The 19,874-nt window shown below is 34.2% G+C and overlaps 1 protein-coding gene, 1 long non-coding RNA gene and 1 pseudogene across 3 annotated transcripts in view; 1 reads left to right on the top strand and 2 right to left on the bottom strand.

Moving 5' to 3' along the window:
* LOC308643996 overlaps window positions 1-19,874 on the top strand; it is a 117,857-nt gene that overhangs the window by 95,995 nt on the left and 1,988 nt on the right. The window lies entirely within an intron of this gene.
* ZNF277 (zinc finger protein 277) overlaps window positions 1-19,874 on the bottom strand; it is a 136,632-nt gene that overhangs the window by 17,172 nt on the left and 99,586 nt on the right. Inside the window, exons 5-6 of the mRNA XM_081284580.1 lie at window positions 10,758-10,849; window positions 1,045-1,155 (exon numbers count right to left, since the gene is read on the bottom strand). Coding sequence (XP_081140706.1) covers window positions 1,045-1,155; window positions 10,758-10,849 — 203 coding nt within the window. The remainder of the gene's footprint in view (window positions 1-1,044; window positions 1,156-10,757; window positions 10,850-19,874) is intronic.
* Window positions 13,537-14,383, bottom strand: LOC308645289 (S-methyl-5'-thioadenosine phosphorylase-like; annotated as a pseudogene). Its single transcript has one exon. The product of its transcript is annotated as an S-methyl-5'-thioadenosine phosphorylase-like (transcript).

Genomic DNA, 19,874 nt, shown 5'->3' on the forward strand with positions numbered 1-19,874 from the left:
ACTCTCAGTGATTGTAATCTTCTAATGTTTTAGTTCTGAATTTAAAAAATTTCTATTAAACATCCTTTTGCTTATTATACCACAGAAATAAGCATATTCTTTTATAGCAAATAACTTAGGGGCAATAAGGTGATTACTGATATTCATTATTGCTAATCTTATTAGAATGCACATCATGTCTTTAAAACTAAATGGTCATTTAACAAGTGAAATTATTCATCTTAACATAATTGAATAATATAACAGAATTCAAGTTAAGAACTTTGTTTTTTTAAATCACACATCCGTATCTACTTCATTTATAATATGTTACTGTTCTTAATGTAGTGGGTTGAGATTCCAGGCAAGTAAGCATTATATTTTCTTCAAAAACTAGGTCCTGGGGGAAAAAAAAATCTTTGGGCCCTTTCCTAGAAAAAAGTAGAAACATTTTTGAAAGCCATTTTGATGATTCAGAAAATTTCTTGCATTATTTTAACCGGCTAAGCTTTAAATATTAAAGGTTGCTAGAATATAACCTTGGGACAATGAAGTATTATATATAAATTTGAATAAAAAATAAAAGGTGAAAGAATACATATACTTGGCTATATGTCACATAAAACTTAATTAACTAATACCTTGAAAATATATTTCTTTATTAAATATGTAAAAAAGTTACAATGAAAAGTAAAGGAATTAAAATTTCAAATTGAGAATAGTGATTTCTGGGGAGATAAAAAAAGGGAAAGGCAAACAGGGAGTCAAAGGAATAAATAATGTTCTATTTCTTAGACTACATGATAAGTACATTCTTCATACTCTACATGATATATCTTCTATGGTATGTACAGTGTTTGGCATAAGTGACATATTTTAATTGAAAAAAATTTAAAAACACTAAAGTCAGTATATTCTACATAAGATAGGATGGTTGTACAAAATGCAAATTCTTCCAGCACAGGAGATTTCCATTTCTTCAATTACTTTTATCAAATTAATTAAAAAAATTCACAGTCCATTATTAAAATATGTCTAGGCCATGTTTCATAAAATAGTACTTACTTGTCAAGCTTCTTCTGTAACATACATAGAAATTCACTGCAGTTTACAATGTTGTCTGGCAATCCAATATTGAAAGCATGCTCTCTGGCCATGTGGTTCAAAAGAACAGATCTATGAAGAATTTATATTATTTACAAATCATCTAGGAACAAATTAGGCTAGAAATAGTAATCATGTAACAATAATTAAGAGGACTAAACAAGCACTAAACACTGGCATAAACATTTCAGCTATTGAAGAGTAATATGTTATAAGGTACGTAAGTACAAACATAATCACATCAGTACTGAAAGGCTGAAATTAACTGACACTGGAAGGGTTATCCTCACAGCAATAACAGGTTTCTGTCCTTTAACCTATTAAATAAATTGTGCTTCCTCTACTTTTGCAATTGATAACGAGTATGATGGTTAATTTTAGATGTCAACTTTACAAGATTAAGAAATACTAGAGAACTGGTGAAGTATTTTTGGACATGTCTGTGAGGGTGTCCAGAGGAAACTGGCCTGAATCTAAGTGGACTAAGTTGGGGAAGATGTGTCTTCAAATTAGGTGGGCACCATCTGGTTAGTGTGGATAAAAGAAAAAACAGAGGAAAGGTGATTTAGTCTCTCTTCTAAGGCTGGGGAACTGTCTTCCTCCCAACCTTGGATACCAGAATTCCAGGCTCTCTGGCTTTGGGACTCCAAGACTTTACTCTGGTGGCCCCAGGGTTGAGCTTTCAGTCTCAGACTGAGAATTACACCATCAGTTTTCCTGGTTCTTAGCCCTTCAGACTGAGCCATGCTCCTGGCACCTGAGGGTCTCCAACTCTTAAGACACCCTGTCATGGGACTTCTCAGCCTCTATGATTGCATACATCAATTTCTCCAATAAATCTCTTGTATTACCATCCCCACAAGTATCCTATTGGTTCTTTCTGTCTGGAGAACTCTAACTAATACAATGAGGGAGAGATGAAACAACTGTCTAACAGTAAGATAAACTGTGATCATAGACATTTATCTAATTTGAACCCACAGTTAACAGGTCTAATTACTTTCAAGGGTTATGATAAACTGGAAACACAATGACCAGCCTATTGATTAGTCTATGCAGAAAAGGAAAATTTTATTTTTTTTCTAAATTTAATTTTAACTGACATATAAAAACATAAATGTATATATTTATGGGCTACCATATGAAATTTTGATAAATACATTAATGTAATGTTTAAATCAGGTTAAACATTTCTGTCTCCTTGAACATTTATCATTTATTTATGGTGAAAATATTCACACTCTTATCTTCTAGCTTTCTGAAATACAAAGTGTATTATCATTTTATCTAGTCACCCTATTGTGCAATGGCACACAGCAACTTCTTACTCCTGTTTTATCTATAACTTTGTGCCCACTGATCAACCTCTCCCCATCCTTCCTTACCCCATGTTCTCCCCAGATTCCGGTAATCACCATTCTATTCTCAACTTCTATGAGATCAACTTTGTTTATATTCCACCTAACAATGAAATCATGTGGTACTTGTCTTTCTGTGACATATTCTCAAGTTCTATCCATGTTCACAAAAATGAAGGATTTCATAGTTTTATATGGCTGAATAGTTTTCCATGGTGTATATATGTGAACAAATTTTAATTTATGTAACTTCTACAATAGCAAATAAGCAAATTTGTAGAATATATCCCTCAAGGATGTTATTACAACTTTACTTCATAAAATAAAGGTGAAAGTTTTGTGGAACTTATCAGTATACAACCCACATAAATATTATATGCATATTACATTTTATTTTATGTAGCTTATTTAGATATTTTCCTTGCCCCCACCATTTTTTTGGGGGGGAGGCGGGGACTAGGATTGAACTCAGGGGCATTTTACCACTAAATTATATCCCTAGCCCTTATTTTTTATTTTAAGGCAGGGTCTTATTAAGTTGCTTAGGGTCTCAGTAAATTGCTGACACTGGCCTTGAATTTGTAATCCCCTTGCCTCAGCCTCCTGAGTTGCTAAAATTATATGTGTACCGACTGCACCCAGCCCAAATTGCTTAGTTTCTTTTTTCCCTTGAGGAAGTGAAATAAAACAAACATTTCCAAAAATGCCTGTTGGCCTTTTCTTTTTACTATGTGGAGATATGTTTATTAATCTGTGGTTAACATGCTCAATGTGTAACTGCTTAACTATTGCTGACAACCATGACTAAAAGTACTTGTTGGGGTAGTTCAGAGAGTCTTTTGTGCCTACAAGGGTTCTTCTTGGCCAGCTTAGCTAAAGGTAGATCCTCCCAGAGGTACTGAGATGTTCTCCATGATTCTAGGCTCTGCTACTTCCCCACAGTGAATGTGCCCGTGGGAGCCTAACCTGGTTCCAAAGATTTTTTGTTTTTGAGCCTGCTAACCAGGCAATCAGATCTTAAAAGGCAGGGAAGAGGATAAATAGGCAGTTGTCTCAAAGCAAGCAGGTTTGTTGGGAGGGTTCTCCTGCCCATGTGCTCAATTGCTACCATCCCTGTTGCTTTCTGGATTGAGGTAAGTTCTGTGAAAGGACAAAACAGAGGGAGGCCTGCCCAAGGAAGAGTTTTGGTGGAGTTACCAGTCTTTGCTTGGCCCCAGGCTGTAATCTAATATTCTTTGGTATCTTCTGGCTTTAGGGAGCAGTGGCCCAAACTTAGCCATAACTTCCTTTGGGTTCTAAGACTGATGTCCAGGCACTAAAGGACGGCCAGGTTTAGTTAGAATGGCAGCAGGCTCAAGAAGGTATTGTCCTCTCTAGTAGCTCCTAATTGCGTGAGCCAGTTCCTCTAATAATATCCTCTTATATAATTCTATGTCTCGATTTGAAAGGTAGCAGAATACAACAGTCACTAATATGCCATTATGTAATAACGTGAGTATGTAACAGTTGTGATTCTGCAATCTGTATTTGGGGTAAAAATGGGAGTTCAAAACCCAATTGAGTCTAATGTATGAAAGATGATATATCATGAGCTCTGTAATGTTTTGAACAATCAATAAAAAAAAGAAAAGAAAAAAAAATAATTCTATGTCTCAGAGAACCCTGACTAATGTAACCATCTAAGTGGTTTGCTAGCCAAGTCAACACTGGGTTAATTCACCCTATTTCTGTGAGTTGAGAAGGTGGGAAGAAGTCACTATCATTTGTGTTCACTCTATTAACCTTAGCAGCTGGTTGGTGAAGGCAGGAAAATCTTTGGGGCTTTGGAGCAAAGATGGCACCTAAGACGATCTGCTTCGTCTTAGATTTTCAAATTCTTTAATTTATGATCAGTCAGATGATCTCCTAAATTGTTGACTTCAGTTTTTAAATTTAAATTAATTTCTAGCTAAGATTTTATTTCTGAAAAATTAACTATATGGCAATTTAAACTAGTATTTGAACTCCTTACCTTCTTTATAAACTTAACTTTATCATTAATCATACAATTTGTCTTTAAATTACAAGTTTCACAGAAACTTAGTTTTCATAATTTTTTTCACATTTACATCTTTTTTCACATTCATATTAGTTCTTAAAGGCATCTAATAATTATTAATATATAATTAATACATTTGGGGTTGAATTGAAATTTTACTTACAGTATTACTTCATGAACTAGACTTCTTCCTTCTACACTTTAGAAATAAAAATTTCCCTACACAATTCTCTCCAATCTCATTTTTCCCCCTGGCTTAATATTAGCTGTTATCAGTCTTCTCTAAACTTTTTTAAAAGGTATTTATCTATTTTTTAATTGTAGTTGGACACAATACTTTTATTTATTTATTTTTATTTGGTGCTGAGGATGGAACCCAGGGCCTCACACGTGCTAGGCAAGTGCTCTACTGCTGAGCCACAACCCCAGTTCCCTTCTCTAAACTTAAAAAGGTATTTTGGGCAAATTGGATTAAGTTAAAGGAATAGCTTTGAGAAGAACTTTCATAAGGATGTCTGAAAATCTGTTCCTCCATAAAAGCAATTAGGACATGGGCAAAAATTGTCAAAAATCAACTTTGTTTTTAGAACTCTGGAAATTCATCAGAGGCTTACAAAAATCTAATGAGTTATTGAAGAAAAATGGCAATGGGTTGGGGTTGTGGCTCAGTGATAGAGTACTTGCCTACCATGTGGGAGGCACTGGGTTTGATTCTCATCACTGTATTTAATAAATGAATAAAATAAAGGTCCATCAACAACTAATAATATATATTAATTTTTTTTAAATAGTAAGAATGATGAACTTTGTGGTGCTCTATTTCATTCCTCTCTCTTAAGCTACACCACAGCTTTGAAACCCAGCAGCCTCACAGGCACTGGAGGCCAAAGGAGGAGTGGGACATTTCTAAAGAATCATTACTATTTGTCTGTCAGGTACTGAGAAAAGTCCCATTCACAGGGTTTTTCTTTATATGACCTAAGTCTACTCAGGCTATTTGCCAAAAAAAAAAAAAAAAAAAAAAAAATCAGCAACAACTTTTTTAACATCACAGCTGCCTGAGGAAAATATTGATTGGGGCAAATAATGCCTAGCCAAAACACCTATAAAGAACTGGGGAATGAGATGCCTATAGAAAAATCTGAAAAGTTCTGGCATATTCCTGGGGATCTAGAAGGCCATGTGCAAGCTCAGGATAAAAATGAGAAGACCTAATCTCTTACTTGTAGCTAAATTCTGAGCCTCTACCCAAAAATGAAGTGTAGGCTACGGCAGAGGTGTAAACTGATGTAGGGTTGAAGGTATTTTTCAATCTACACACAGAATCCTAGACAAAGAACTGATCATTAGTGAACACTAAGCTAACTGGGTAAAGACTTCAGAGTCCACACATGATCAAGAGTACACAGTTTAAAAAATTAGTCTATGAAAGTTATTAAACATACAAATAGCAATAAAAACCCTGGTGAAGCAGGGGAGGAATCTGATTGAGTTGCCACATTATATTATTTATTATTTTCTTATTATTTTCACATTATGTTATTTAGATGTTGAGTTTTCAAAAAAAAGAATAATATGCAAACAAACCAAACAAAAAACCCTAATTCATACACATGGGAAAAAAAAAGTCAACAGAAATTACTCCTCAGCATCCCATAAGAATAAATAAATAAAGTGAAGGTATTATGTCCATCTCCAACTACAAAAAAAGAAAACAACAACAACAACAAAAAAATTACTCCAGAGGAAGTCCAGATTCTAACAAAGACTTTAAGTCAGCTAAGATGAATATGTTCAAAAAAACTAAAGGAAACCATGTCTAAAGAATCAAAGGTAAGTCTGAGAATGATACCTTACCAAACAAAGAACATTTAACAACAACAAAAAAGTAGGAATTATAAAAAAGATTAGGAATTTTGAAGTTGAAAAGTACAATGACTGAACTGAAAATTTTACTAAGGTACTCAAAAGAAGCTTTGAGCTGGCAGAAGTAAGAATCACTGAGTTTGGGCTGGGGTTGTGGCTCAGTGGTAGAGTGCTCGCCAAGCACATGTGAGGCACTGGGTTCTATCCTCAGCACCACATAAAAATAAAATAAAGATATTGTGTCTGCCTAAAACTAAAAAATAAATTTAAAAATTAATTTCACTGAGCTTGAAGACTGATCAATTGAGATTTTCCAGTGCAGGTACAGAAGAAAAATGATTGAATAAAAATCAATAGAGTCTTAGAGCCATCCTCTACCAACATATATATAATAGGATTTCTGAAAGATGCGGGTGGAGGAGAAGTGGTAGAAAGGAGATCTGAAGAAATATTGTCTGAAAACTTCCCATATCTGATGAAAAAATACAAGAAGCCAACAGACGTCAAATAGAAGACACCAACGAAATGCAAATCAAGATATAAACTGTCAAAGGGCAAAGACAAAGAGTGAGTCTTGAAAGTGGAAAGAAAAAAATTAACTCATAATATATGAGGGACCCTTAATAAGACTAACATTTGAATTCTCATCAGAAATTATGGATATGAGAAGGCAGGGGGATGATGAAAGTGCTGGGGGAAAAAAGACTACAAACCAAAAATTTGATGTCAAGCAAAACTGCTCTTCAAAAAATGAAGAAGAATGGGGCTGGGGTTGTGGCTCAGTGGTAGAGAGCTTGCCTGGCAAGTTTGAGGGCACTGGGTTTGATCCTTAGCATCACATAAGGATAAATAAATAAAATAAAGGTATTGTGTCCATCTACAACTAAAATAAAATAAAATAAAATAATAATAAAAAGAAAAGAAAGGAGGAGAAATCAAGGTACTCCCAAATAAACAGACACTGAAAGAATTTCCTACTAGCATATTTTCCCAATAAGAAACTAAAGGGAGTCCTTTAGGCACTTGACGATAACTCATATCTAAATGAAGAAATAAAGAACACTGGCAAAGCTAATTACAAAGGTAAATATAAAAGGCAATATACATGTATGTTTGGTGACAACTCTTCTCTTGTCTAATAGACAAATGCATAATTCAGTAAGATGTCTTCTGTATGGTCACAATGGAACAAAGGGTGGGGAGGGAAAAAAAACTATGTTGGAGTAAATTTTTTTATACCACTGAAATTATGTTATAGGTATTGATTAGAATTAGATTTTTCTAAAATTAAAATTCTAATCATAATCCCCAGAGAATTCACTAAGAAAATAGCTAAAAAATATGAGAAAAAACCCAACAGGAAATTAAAAAACCATATTCTGGAAAATGCCTATTCAATACAAATGAAGGCAGTAATGGAGGAAGAGAGGAATAAAACAATCTAAAAAATAGAAAACAAATAGCAAAATATTAGAAGTAAATTCCATGTTATTAGTAATTATATTAGACACGAAAGAAACACTGCAATCAGAAGGCACAATGGATTTTAAAAAATGACCCAACTATATGCTGTCTATAAGAGATACACTTTAGACTCAGACCAATAGGTTAAAAGAAATAGCTAGTACATTCCATGGTCAAAGGTGTACTGGGGAGGATAAAGAATAGATCTAGCAAAGACTTAGGTATTATACCAGAAACCCTACACCTACTAGCAGAAAATGCAGGCCCAACACTTCAACATGTCAGCTTAGGAGCTGACTTCCTCAACAAAGCTCCTAAAGCCCAAGAAATAAAATAAAAAAATCAATAAATGGTATGGTATTAAACTATTCTTGTTGTGAATACAAATAAGTGGTATTCACAGCAAAGGAAACAGTCAAGAGCGTGAATGAGAGAGCCTACAGAATGGGAGAAAATTTTTCCCATCTACACCTCAGATAAGGAGTTAATTTCCAGGATATACAAAGAACTCAAAAAGATGAACACCAGAAAAACAAATAATCCAATCAATAAATGGGCATAGGAATTAAACAGACACTTCTCAAAAGAAGAAAAATAATAATAAACAATATAGGAAAAAATGTTCAACATTTCTAGCAATTAGAGATATGCAAATCAAAACTACACTGAGATTTCACTTCACTCCAACCAGAATGACAATTATCAAGAACACAGTAACAATAAATATTGGTGAGGATGTGGGAAAAAAGATACACTCATACATTGTTGGTGGAACTGCAAATTAGTGCAATCACTCTGGAAAGCAGAGTGATTTCTCAAAAATCTAGGAATGTAACCACCATTTGATCTATTTATCCTGCTCCTCGGTATATAGCCACAGGAGTTAAATCAGCATACTACAGTGACACAGCCACATCTATGTTTATAGCAGTGCAATTCACAATAACTAAGCTATGGACCCAACTTAGATATTCACCAACAGAGGAATGGATAAAGAAATTGTGGTATGTATACAATGGAATATTACTCAGTCATAAAGAAGAATGACTTTATGACATTCACTGGTAAGTAGATGGATCTGGAGACTATGAAGCCAAGTGAAATGAGCCATTCCCCCAAAACCAAAGGTCGAATGTTCTGTCTGATATGTGGATGCTATAAGGGAGGCAAAGGGATTAGAAGTTCAGTGGATTAGATAAAGGGGAATGAAAGGAAGGGAGGGGGGATAGAAATAGAAAAGACAGTGGAATGTATCTGACATAATTTTCCTAGGTACATATATGAATACACCACACCAGAGTGAATCTCAACATCATGCACATCTACAAGATTGGGATCCTAATTAGAATTATTACATCTCATTAGGTATTAGATATATCTACTATAATAGATATATGGATTATATCTAATTAGAATTAGGTATATTCCACATGCTTATATAAATATGTTAAAATAGATTCTACTATCATGTGTAACTAAAAATAACAAATTAAGAAAAGAATAGATCTAGAATAAGAAAGTACTCATTCCTCTTCCTTGTCCATTATTTAACTCTTTGTGTTTGGATTCTTTTTATGTCCCTATAATGGGAAAATACAAGTGCAGGACTGCAGTATAGCTAATATAATAACAGTGATAAATTCTGAAAAATGGGTTATTAGCAATTTCATCACTGTGCAAAAATCACATAATGTACTTATACAAAGCCAGATGCTATAGGTCAAGCACTCAATGTGGCCTCCTGATACAATCAAGGCACACGGTGAACAAGAACATGAGGCTGCTGCTGGCATAGTACAGCACACTGTTTTATAATAAATTTTAATGAATAGAAGGAGTACATGCTAAAATAATGATAAAAAGTATAGTAAATATGATTAATAGTTGGGATATTGAACCATCCTGATCTCCAGAGAGGGGAGAGAGGCTGCAGATTGAGTTCAACGATCTAACCAGTCACAGTTACATAATGAAGTTCCAATAAAAATTCAACATCAAAGCTCAGTGGAGATTGCTGGTTAGTGAATTCAGTGGTGTGTCAGGAGGATGACAGGTCCTTATTCCTTGAGGAAAGGGCACAAAACTCTGCATTTAGGACCCCCTCAGATCTTGCCTTATCCAGCTCTTGACCTGGCTGTTCTGATCTATATTCTTTCATAATAAACCTATAATTATAAGCACAATGCTTTCCTGAGTTCTATGAGTCATTCTAGAGAAATATCAAACAAATGAAAAGCTTCAGTCGGAACCTCTGACTTCATAGCTAGTTGGTCAAAAATTCAAGTACCCTGGGAACCCCTTAACCTATGATTGGCATCTAAAATGGGGGCGATCATGTTGAGGTTTGAGCTGAAAACCTGTAGAATCTGATGCAAACTATCAATGATTAGTTTCCAGAAATGAATTGTAGTGCACCAGTTGATTTTAGATCAATAAGGCTTGGTGACTTAATTAATAACATCACAACTTTTTGATTTTCATCATTTTTAATATTCAAAAGTGAAAAGCCAGGGGTTGGGGATTTAGCACACTGGTAGAGTGCCTTCCTAGCACGTGTAAGGCCCTGGGTTTGATCCACAGCATGGCAAAAAACAAAAATTAAAAATTAAAAAACAACCAAAACTAAAAACTGCCAAAGATTTAGCATTAACAAGTTAGTATAGAGAGGCACATCTGTAGTTTGTTGCATATGGTCTTGCCTGTCAGCCAATTTTAAAAGCCTTACAGGATTAAATACCTATTTTTTTGGTATTTTATTCCCCTGATCTGCTTAGAGCAACCACAGTTCATCTTTGATGTCAGGCATATTAAAGAAAAAAAGTACTACTCATATATGAAGGGGTCCTGGGCCAACCCATAAAACTTAATTAATACAACCGACAATTACAAATGTATTAACAAGTTTTCAGATTAATAATGATAATATTTAAAGTTGCATAATGGCAAACCTGTTTCCTACGAATTCCTCATTGCAAAACATACAAATGCCATGGAAATTGGTATCATTTCGTTCTTGCTGCTGTTGTTCCAGAATTTCTTTCTGTAAAGTAGAAACAGATTTATATTATCTTTAATAAATACAAAGTTGGCAAATATCATAGTTAGAATGGGAGGAAAGGGGGGATGAAAGCACAAAGGGAGTACACAGAAACTGCTAGTTTTTCAAATTTTTCCATTATTGTCTTTGTATCAGTACTCCAAGTCTGTACCATTAAAAATCTATAGAACACTCCAGTTAAACAGCTATGCAAGAAAATCAAAATCAGCAAGGTTTTTCCACCCTGCTCTTAACCTTCTGTCTCCTATCCTCACCTTCCTAAAACAAAAATGTGGTGTTTTTTTTTTAACTCACTTCTTTCTCTGAATCTTAGTTTGTAATTAAGTTCTGCTCAATTTTCACTTGAACTGTTTCATGTTATTTTTCTCCACCATTTCCATTACCATCACCCTGAGTCCAATTTTTATTCATTTATGGGAGTACTAGAAATAAATCTCTTATAGAATTGCCTGATTATAATCCCTTTTTTCATACCTATATTTTTTCCAGCTAGAAATACTTTTTAAAATGTTGTTTTCATGCACATTAATCTTGTACATTCCAACTCAAATAATTAAAAATATGCTTTGGTTGAGTCTGACTTCAATCAGGATGGTTCTATGCTTCTCTTTCCCAGAAGTCATTTTATTTCCCTTGGCCTTTTCACTCTTACAAATTTAATCTGTTCATCAAAAACTTGACTCCTATTTCTGACTCAGTGCAACAGTTAAGAATCACTGAAACACAGAGGAGATTTAGAATTGAAATTTGGCTCTCACCTATAATCAATATTTACCTTTTTAATCCCCAGTTACCTCATTTTTAAAATAGAAATAAAATATCATCTTGCAGCACTGATTATAGAAATAAATCAGCTAATTTATGTAAAGAGTTCAAATTGTGTGCTGGGGATGTGGCTCAGCAATACAGTATTTGCCTAGCATGCCTGAGGCCCTGGGTTTGACTCCCAGTATCATAAGGAAAAATAAAAATCAAATTGTGAATTAAATGTAGGATATTATTTTTATTGAGACCACTTAAATTCTTGGTGTCATCTCTGGTAGTTATTGCCTCTTTTGTCTTCTGAAGGAAGACAAAGGCCTTTTCTCCTATTAATATATTCTATTTCTCCTAACCACATCTAACTTCTCTACTCCAGTAAGATTTCCTTTCTGAACAATGTTGCTCAGGACTGGCTTTCAGAACATGTGAGCTCAAAGGGACCTTATGAAACTATCTACTAACTCTATAAAGAGACTTTATGGTGGCATGTTTAAAGCTACATAGCTACTTGGTGCTATTTTCATGAAACAGTAGCTTTTTTCTTAAAAGGTACCTACTATAGTATATCCATATACAGAGCTTAAAACAATGATCTATTTAGTGAACAAGTTCAGAGTCTAGGAAATAGAGATCTGGAGAGGTAGGACAGCACTAAAATTTTTCTACAGCATATCCACACTAAAACTTCATTGAAATGAGGCAGAGATGGATGAGGTGCTTAGAATTTGAGTCTTTAGAACACACTAAAATGATAGGATTGATAATATATGCAAGTACAATTATGCCTTATTTCTAATTAAAAAAAGAGGCATTTTACATAAGTGAATTTTTTAGATTATGGAGATTTTAAATTGGTATTTAAAAGGTTAAGTTTTATATGAGATGGCTTCAAAAGCAACTCCTATGTTTTCCTTTTTAAATTCCTTAAATTCCTTTAATTTTATTATTTGATTATGCTAGTTATAGAAAAATGTGAAGATACAGAAATATTCAAAGAAAATTAAAATTATCTAGTATTTCTCTCCAAAATATTATAATAATATATTATGTGTTTCCTTTTAGCCTTATTATACTTACATAGCATTTAAAAACAAAACTAGTATTGTAAAAGGCTTACTTTTTTCCATTTTATATAGCAACCATTTTTTAGGACATTAAATATTACCTGAAAATATGATTTGTTGCTGATTGCTTTACGACCTAATTATAACTAAACCATAATTTACTTCTATTTATTGGATATTCAGATTGTTCTGAATATTTGCTATTATAATAATAAATATTAGACATATCCCTTCATACATAATTTTTTATATGTATCTCTCACACAATTTTTTTAAAAAATAGTTTTTAGTTGTCAATGGAACTTTTAAAAAAATGTATTTATATGCAGTGCTGAGAATTGAACCCAGTGCTTCACACATGCTAGGCAAGTGCTCTATCACTGAGCTACAACCGCAGCTCCTCTCACACAATTTTTTAAGGGGAAATTCTAAGGAGTACCAACAAAGTGCATTAATATTTTTAAGCCTTCTGATGCATTCTACCAGAACTTCCCTCCAAAAAGACTATACCAATTTACAATAAATACCCAGAGTCCCATTTCTTTCTTATATTCCTTGGCAACATAGGAAAGTGGATATTATCCTACAATCTTTATTATTACAAACTGAATTGGGGGTGATGAGGTGAGAACGTTATCTTTTTGGTTTTTTTCTCCCAAATGTAAGCCATACCCCATGTTTACTATTTATTTGCTTTTCTTGTGTGCTCTGAAAGAGTCTAAGTCTTTTAGGTGGAGTCTCCAATACACGCAATGTCTTATCTTTCTTTCCATCATGTTCTTCTTTTGTAGGCAAGACACATGAAAGCTGCATGTCTTTCTCAAATCAAGTCCCCACCACCAGTTAAGCAAAACATGCAAAAATGACTAGAAAATCTTCTTCTGGGCAGCCATCTATTTTAATGTGTTGGTAATAAGGGGCCATATTCTTCAGGTTATGAAATGTTCCTGACCATTCCATGGACCCTTACCTGAGGATGGTAGCAAGGAGTAAACTTTGGCTTTATTGGCATTTTCTTTCAGGGTCTTTAAAACTCGTTTCATTGAAACTGCTTCCTTGTGCTCCTTCCAGCAATCATAATTTGTTGCCATGGCGATGCCTATGTAGCAAATTCCAGCCTCTTCAGCAAGAACTACCTCTGGAACCATGATTATATTGACAATATCTGCATCCCTGGTGCAGAAAATGAAGCTTTCTGCCGAGAAGCTAAAACAAGGTCCTTCACTTATAACTACTCTCCCCTTTGAGTAACACTAGAGTGTCAGAACAGCTCGCCCATTGGAATATGGCACACTGTTCTGGCACAGGAATGACTTCCATCATAGAAGGTCTGAGGCTTCATGGTGGTCCTGTTGATGAACTGATGACTGATAATGACCATATCATTGGGCTGAATCTCCTCCATCAAGGAGTTGCAAGCTGTCATCACTGACATGCATAAAGTCCTTTAGAGTCAAGATGTTCGCCTGGCAGATGACTTTTGAAGGCATAATGGTATGCTGCCTCCGATGTCTTACAAGGGGGATGCAATTCATATTTTTATCTTCTCTCAAATTAAGGCATCAGATGGCTTGCCAAATGGAGAATCCACATATTTTTCAGTTCTTCTTTCTAAAATTTCTGAACCATCTAGGCCTGTTCCACTAATTATTTCAATCTTCATGCCTGTGGTAGCAGTGCCCAAGGCCATGTCTGTACAGAAAGGAAGCTGTATGGGCAAGCGTGCAGGGCCTAGATGCTGGGCCTCATCTCCCTGTTTCCACTGCATTTCCAATTCAAGATGTAATTTAAATGCCTTTTTAAAAAAATACTTATTTTTTAGTTATAGATGGACACAATATCTTTATTTTATTTTTATGTGATGCTGAGGATTGAACCCAGTGCCTGGTAGGCGAGCACTCTACCTCTGAGCCACAACCCTAGCCCCCAATTCAAGATGTAATTTAACCTGTTCAGTATGACATAGTGTCCTTGCCAGGAATAATTGTTACCATATTGTATTGTAGTACAAATATATTTTACATTCAGGATCTCTTTGCCCCTACAAATAATTCTAAACCGTTGAGCTCTCCCCACTTGGAGTTTATTCTCTCTTTTTTGGCCATCTATGCTCATCTACTTTCATTCACTGAAAGTTTTCATTACTGCTAGTGGGTTCATTTCTGTAAGCAACCAGCTCCTTCATCTACCACTCTTTTCCATTTATTATTCTTTGTTTAGATTTTCTGTTCTTCCTGTTAACCTGGATCACAACTATATATAGGATCTCCCCAAAACATATGAAGAAAACCAGATAATCAAACTCTAAAGACTAAAATTGTTAAATATGTTTGGTTCGTGAGAGAGTAACTCTAGCATCTTCCCTGATTGGGTTGCAGATGGTATTGTCATCTAGCAGGTAAGCTTTGTCTCTTATTTCTGGGTACTCCATGATTTGGATCTACTGAGGCTATGAGTTACCAGATAGATAGATTTAAAGGAAATACTCCCCCCCATACATGCATTTAAAAATGTTTATCTGATGCACACCCAAAGGGATGGAAGACAAATTCTGATTGTAAATGGATTTTTAAAAAAGTAGTCTATAAATACGTAATGAGTACACTGCATCTGGAAGTGAAACAACTAGAAATGGTACTCCACAAAGCCTTAAGTAACACATTCATGGATCCCTGTTTTCTACTGAATAGAATTCAGTCTTCAATATGTCATTCTCAATGTTCTGTAGTTGATTCTAACCTAGGTTTTAAAAAGCCTTCTCTCACATTGATTCCCCTTGTAACCTTATGTTGTAAGTAAAGCAAGAACAAATACTATAATTTGTTTATTATTCTCTGTAGCATTCACAATAACTTATTATGATTTCTTAAACTAAATGGGCTGAAGCAACTGTTTCATCTTTTGCCCATTAGAGTTTATCCTTGTCCTTCAAGGCTCAGTCCAAATGTACAACTGTGGTGAGTGGAAAGATCAGTCAACTGGGATTTAGGAACTCTGCTTTCTTCTGTTTTTGTGACTACCTAGTGATAACTGTAATCTTGGCCATAACTCTTCTCTAGGACTCAGTTTCTGCTGATTTCTAATTTTCTTGGTTTCTGAACACCCGTTTATGGTGTTCTATCATCACCTACATTGTTTGGTCTTTAGAAAAACTGTTTCCTAACAATCTCTGCTAATAGAAAATGAGCTAATTTCTTAAATCAGATTCTCAACACACAATTAAATTTATACCCCAAGTACAACAACACACATACGACAAATCTGAATGCTCTTCTGAATATCAAAATGATCTCAAAGAAGTATTTATACACACTTGATTATTCCTTACTGACATATGGTCGGTACTTATATGATTTGTATTTCATACATAAATTGGAGAGTTTCCTATAATAAAATGACATTTTTAAATACAGTTAATAGCTGGGCATGGTGGCACAAGCCTGTAATTCCAGTGACTCAGGAGGCTGGGGCAGGAAGATTGCAAGTTTGGGGCCAGCCTCAGCAACTTAGTGAGGCCCTAAGCAGCTTAGAGAGATCCCATTTTAAAATAAAAAATAAAAAGGGCTGGAGATGTAACTCAGTGGTAAAGAAACCCTGGGTTGAATCTCTAGTACCAAACCAAACCAAACAAAAACCAAAACCAGATAATAGCTTACTGCACATATAAACTACTCTAAAAAAATTATTGTTGGTTATGATTTAAAAAAAAACTTACAAGTTTTTCTTTTTAAACATCATAACTGACAATGTTTAGAAATATTCCAAGAATTTTATATTGCTGTAGGGGAGGGGTTTGGGGAAATTGGTTTTTACTTTAAAATACTATAAGTTTTACTTTTTAAAATTGCTTTTAGAATTAGTTGTATGTGTATCCAATTTTTTTGGGGGGGGCTTACAAATGCATGTTTTTTTTCATTTTTACTTTTACTATTTATTATATATATACATAATTTTAATGAGTATATATCTTTTTATTTTGTGGTACTGGGAATTAAACTACAGGGATGTTCTACCATTAAACTACATCTCTGGTCCTTTAATTTTTTTTTTTTTTAATTTTGAGATAAGGCCTCTTTAAGTAGCCCAGGCAGGCTGACCTCAAACTCCCTCAGCCTTGGGAGTCACTAAGATTACGGGCATGTACTTGACTTAATAAACAAAACAGGAGGTACATGTCAAGATTAAGATTAGGAACCAAAAGAGTGATAATTACTAAATCCAATAATTAAGGAACTAAGATTATTATTGTATAACAATTATTATATTTTTAAAATTATTAACTTGAAATAATGATATCAAGTTTTCTCTTATTTAATAAAGTCAACTCTATGAAGTATTTGTGTCTTATACAATTAATCTGATAGGAAATTCTCCTTATTTCTTAAAATGAGAACACCGAATGTTATATATACTTTTAGTCAAATTTTACTTATACATAAATAAAACAAATTAAAATAAACAAATATTTTAATCTGGAAAATACTGTGTCTGTAACAATTTTCACTATCCTTTCTACTCAACTCAATAAATTAAGGAGAAGAAAGTTCTCCTTCACTGAAATTGGCTTTGGTGACATAGTTATGGCATGTTAAGTGAATTCGTAAACAGAGAACCCATTCGACACAGGTAGTTTCCCTAATTTTATCACTATTTTATTTCTTCTGTGATTTTTCACTATGAAAATTCTCACCAATACAGAAAAGTTATAATAATAGTACAAAGAAATTCCTACACCTAAGGCTTACATTTAGTAACTGGTAACATTTTGCCATAGATTTTTTTCTCTCTTTAAGTGTGCACGTGCACACACACAGATCTTTTTGCATTTCCTTTTTTTTTTTTTTTGGCTGAACCACTTAAAAATAAGTTGCATAATCATGACACTTTTGTCCTAAATATTTCAGTATGCCTCTACTAAGAATAAGGACATTCTCTGACACACACCACAAACTATTATCATTATACCTAAGAAAATGAACAATAACTTCAAAATAGCATGTAGCAGCCAGTTGATACTTAAATTTCTTCCACTGTCCCAAGAATATTGTTCTTCACTACCTCTTACTTGAGACTATTCTTAGGTTCACACATTTAATTTGGTTGTTAGGAACCCTGTCTCTAAATCTTAAACCACAAAATAATTCTATAGCCCGGGACTTAGGTTCTAATGTGTAGAAAATAGAAAATTTTCCAAACTCAATAGTAGTCTTCCTAAGTACATGGGTAACTGCTAAGAAAATCTTATTACTGTTATTATCTCTATGTAATCAACATATATGCTACTACATGATAAGCTTGCTAAGGGCAAAACTATTTGATTCCTCTTTGTAGCCTCCAATGTGCTACAAATAACAGACAGGGTTACACACTATCTGTTTACTAGGGTTACTATTTCCTGTGACTTTTATCTCCATAAATCTTTTAAGTGATTAAGAAAAGTTTAGGCAGAAGACAACCACATTGTCATTATTCATCTTGCAGTTTACTTGCTATGATGTGAAAAAACAAAACTAAGTTCTACATTCTGTACTTCTTTTTCTGTAGCAAACATGCTAAAAGGAGCTGATCAGGCATTATACATTAATAAGGAAGAAACTGAACACAAGCTACTTGAACAATCAGAAAATTATATTTTATTTTCTCTTTATTTCTTTTCTTCTTCTTTCCTTCTTTTTCCTTCCTTCCTGTGAAACCATAGCATCTCCCAGAATGAGTTGTAGCATATATTTAATGTCATTTATGAACAAAAAATTTAATATTAGAAGACAATCTACAGAAAGGACCACAAAGATATACAAATTGATCAGCTTTGTGGTTTTATTTTTCTAAAAATTTCATGCTGGGCTATACAGTAGGTTTATAATGGCACAGATGTTATATGTTTGAGTTTCTCAAGCAGATAATGAAATCAGATAAAAGTTTCATTATAAAATAGGCTGGGATAAAAACCATAGTTTTTATGGGTTTAGAATGTAAGATCAGCTTATATAGTAGGCAATGAGTCATAATAATAAGCTGCATGTTTTTCTAATTGGCATAAAATGTCATGTATAGTAGCAAAGAGGTCAGCATGTAGTCTTTTATCTTTATTCATAAGTTGGGAACAGAGGAAACACTAATGAAACAGCAGATAAACCAGATGGCACTGAACACAGTCATAGAGGATTGACATATAGGTAGGAAAGAAAAATGTTTGGGTGAAATTACAAAAAATAAAAATCAATCAAATTAGGAAGATTGCAATTTAGAAAATGTTTAAGTAAGAACCTGTACATAGGAAAGCCAAAAACTGGTGCTTAAAATGACAAATCCAATGGAAACAGCTTGCATTGTAAATTAGTAAAACTAAAGCTGATACTAACTATAGATATCAAAAACATTTTATGAATACTGACAAGTAAGAGATTTACAACAGTTTCCTGATTGAGTGGATGTGAGTGGTGTGTTACTGGAGTCCTGAGCCAGAGTGTACCTGATTTTGTGCAGTCCCAACAAATCAGATCCAGCTACTTACCACAAAAACAAATGGAAAAAGTAATGGTGAAAGGCAAGAGAAGAATTTATTCAACATAGCTATAGATAAGGGGGAATCAAACATCCTCAGCTCTGTCTTCCATCCTGAGTCAAGGTTACTGACATGAACTCCCAGATTATACAGGGAAGTGAGTTCAGAAGTCTACACAGTTGAGCAGTCTTCGTTAAACTGTTGTCAGTCATTATCTCAGGATGCTGAGCAGAGCCCTGATGGCAGCAATAAGAAAGTTGCTCTTGTGTGAGCTCCTCACAACATGTTTATCAATCAGACCTGTGATTTTTGGAATACAAGGTGACCAGAGGAGAGAATGACTCAGAGAAAAGAACAGGTCAGGAAAGCAAGACAGCATGTTCCTTGAGTTTTTAAGCAATGGCTGGATACTTTTAGGTGCAACTTGTTGATCTGGAACAGGACAGTGTAAAAGCTGTCAGTTGATTATGGTGTCCCTCTGAGTCTTGAAAATATCTTAGTTATTTTTACCTTGATGCCTTCCATCTTGGAGGGAAAGAATTACCTGCTTAAAGTATCAAAGAAGACATATGTAAAATGAAGGCAGAGATGCCAAGCTTTTATCCTCCTTTCAGTTGCGTACTGGATATCTGCAGGCCCAAGCAGAGTCAGTGCTTTTAGCAAAAACAGCCTTAAA

The sequence above is a fragment of the Spermophilus citellus genome (genome assembly GCF_964194105.1).
Source record: "Spermophilus citellus genome assembly, chromosome: 3".
NCBI lineage: Eukaryota > Metazoa > Chordata > Mammalia > Rodentia > Sciuridae > Spermophilus > Spermophilus citellus.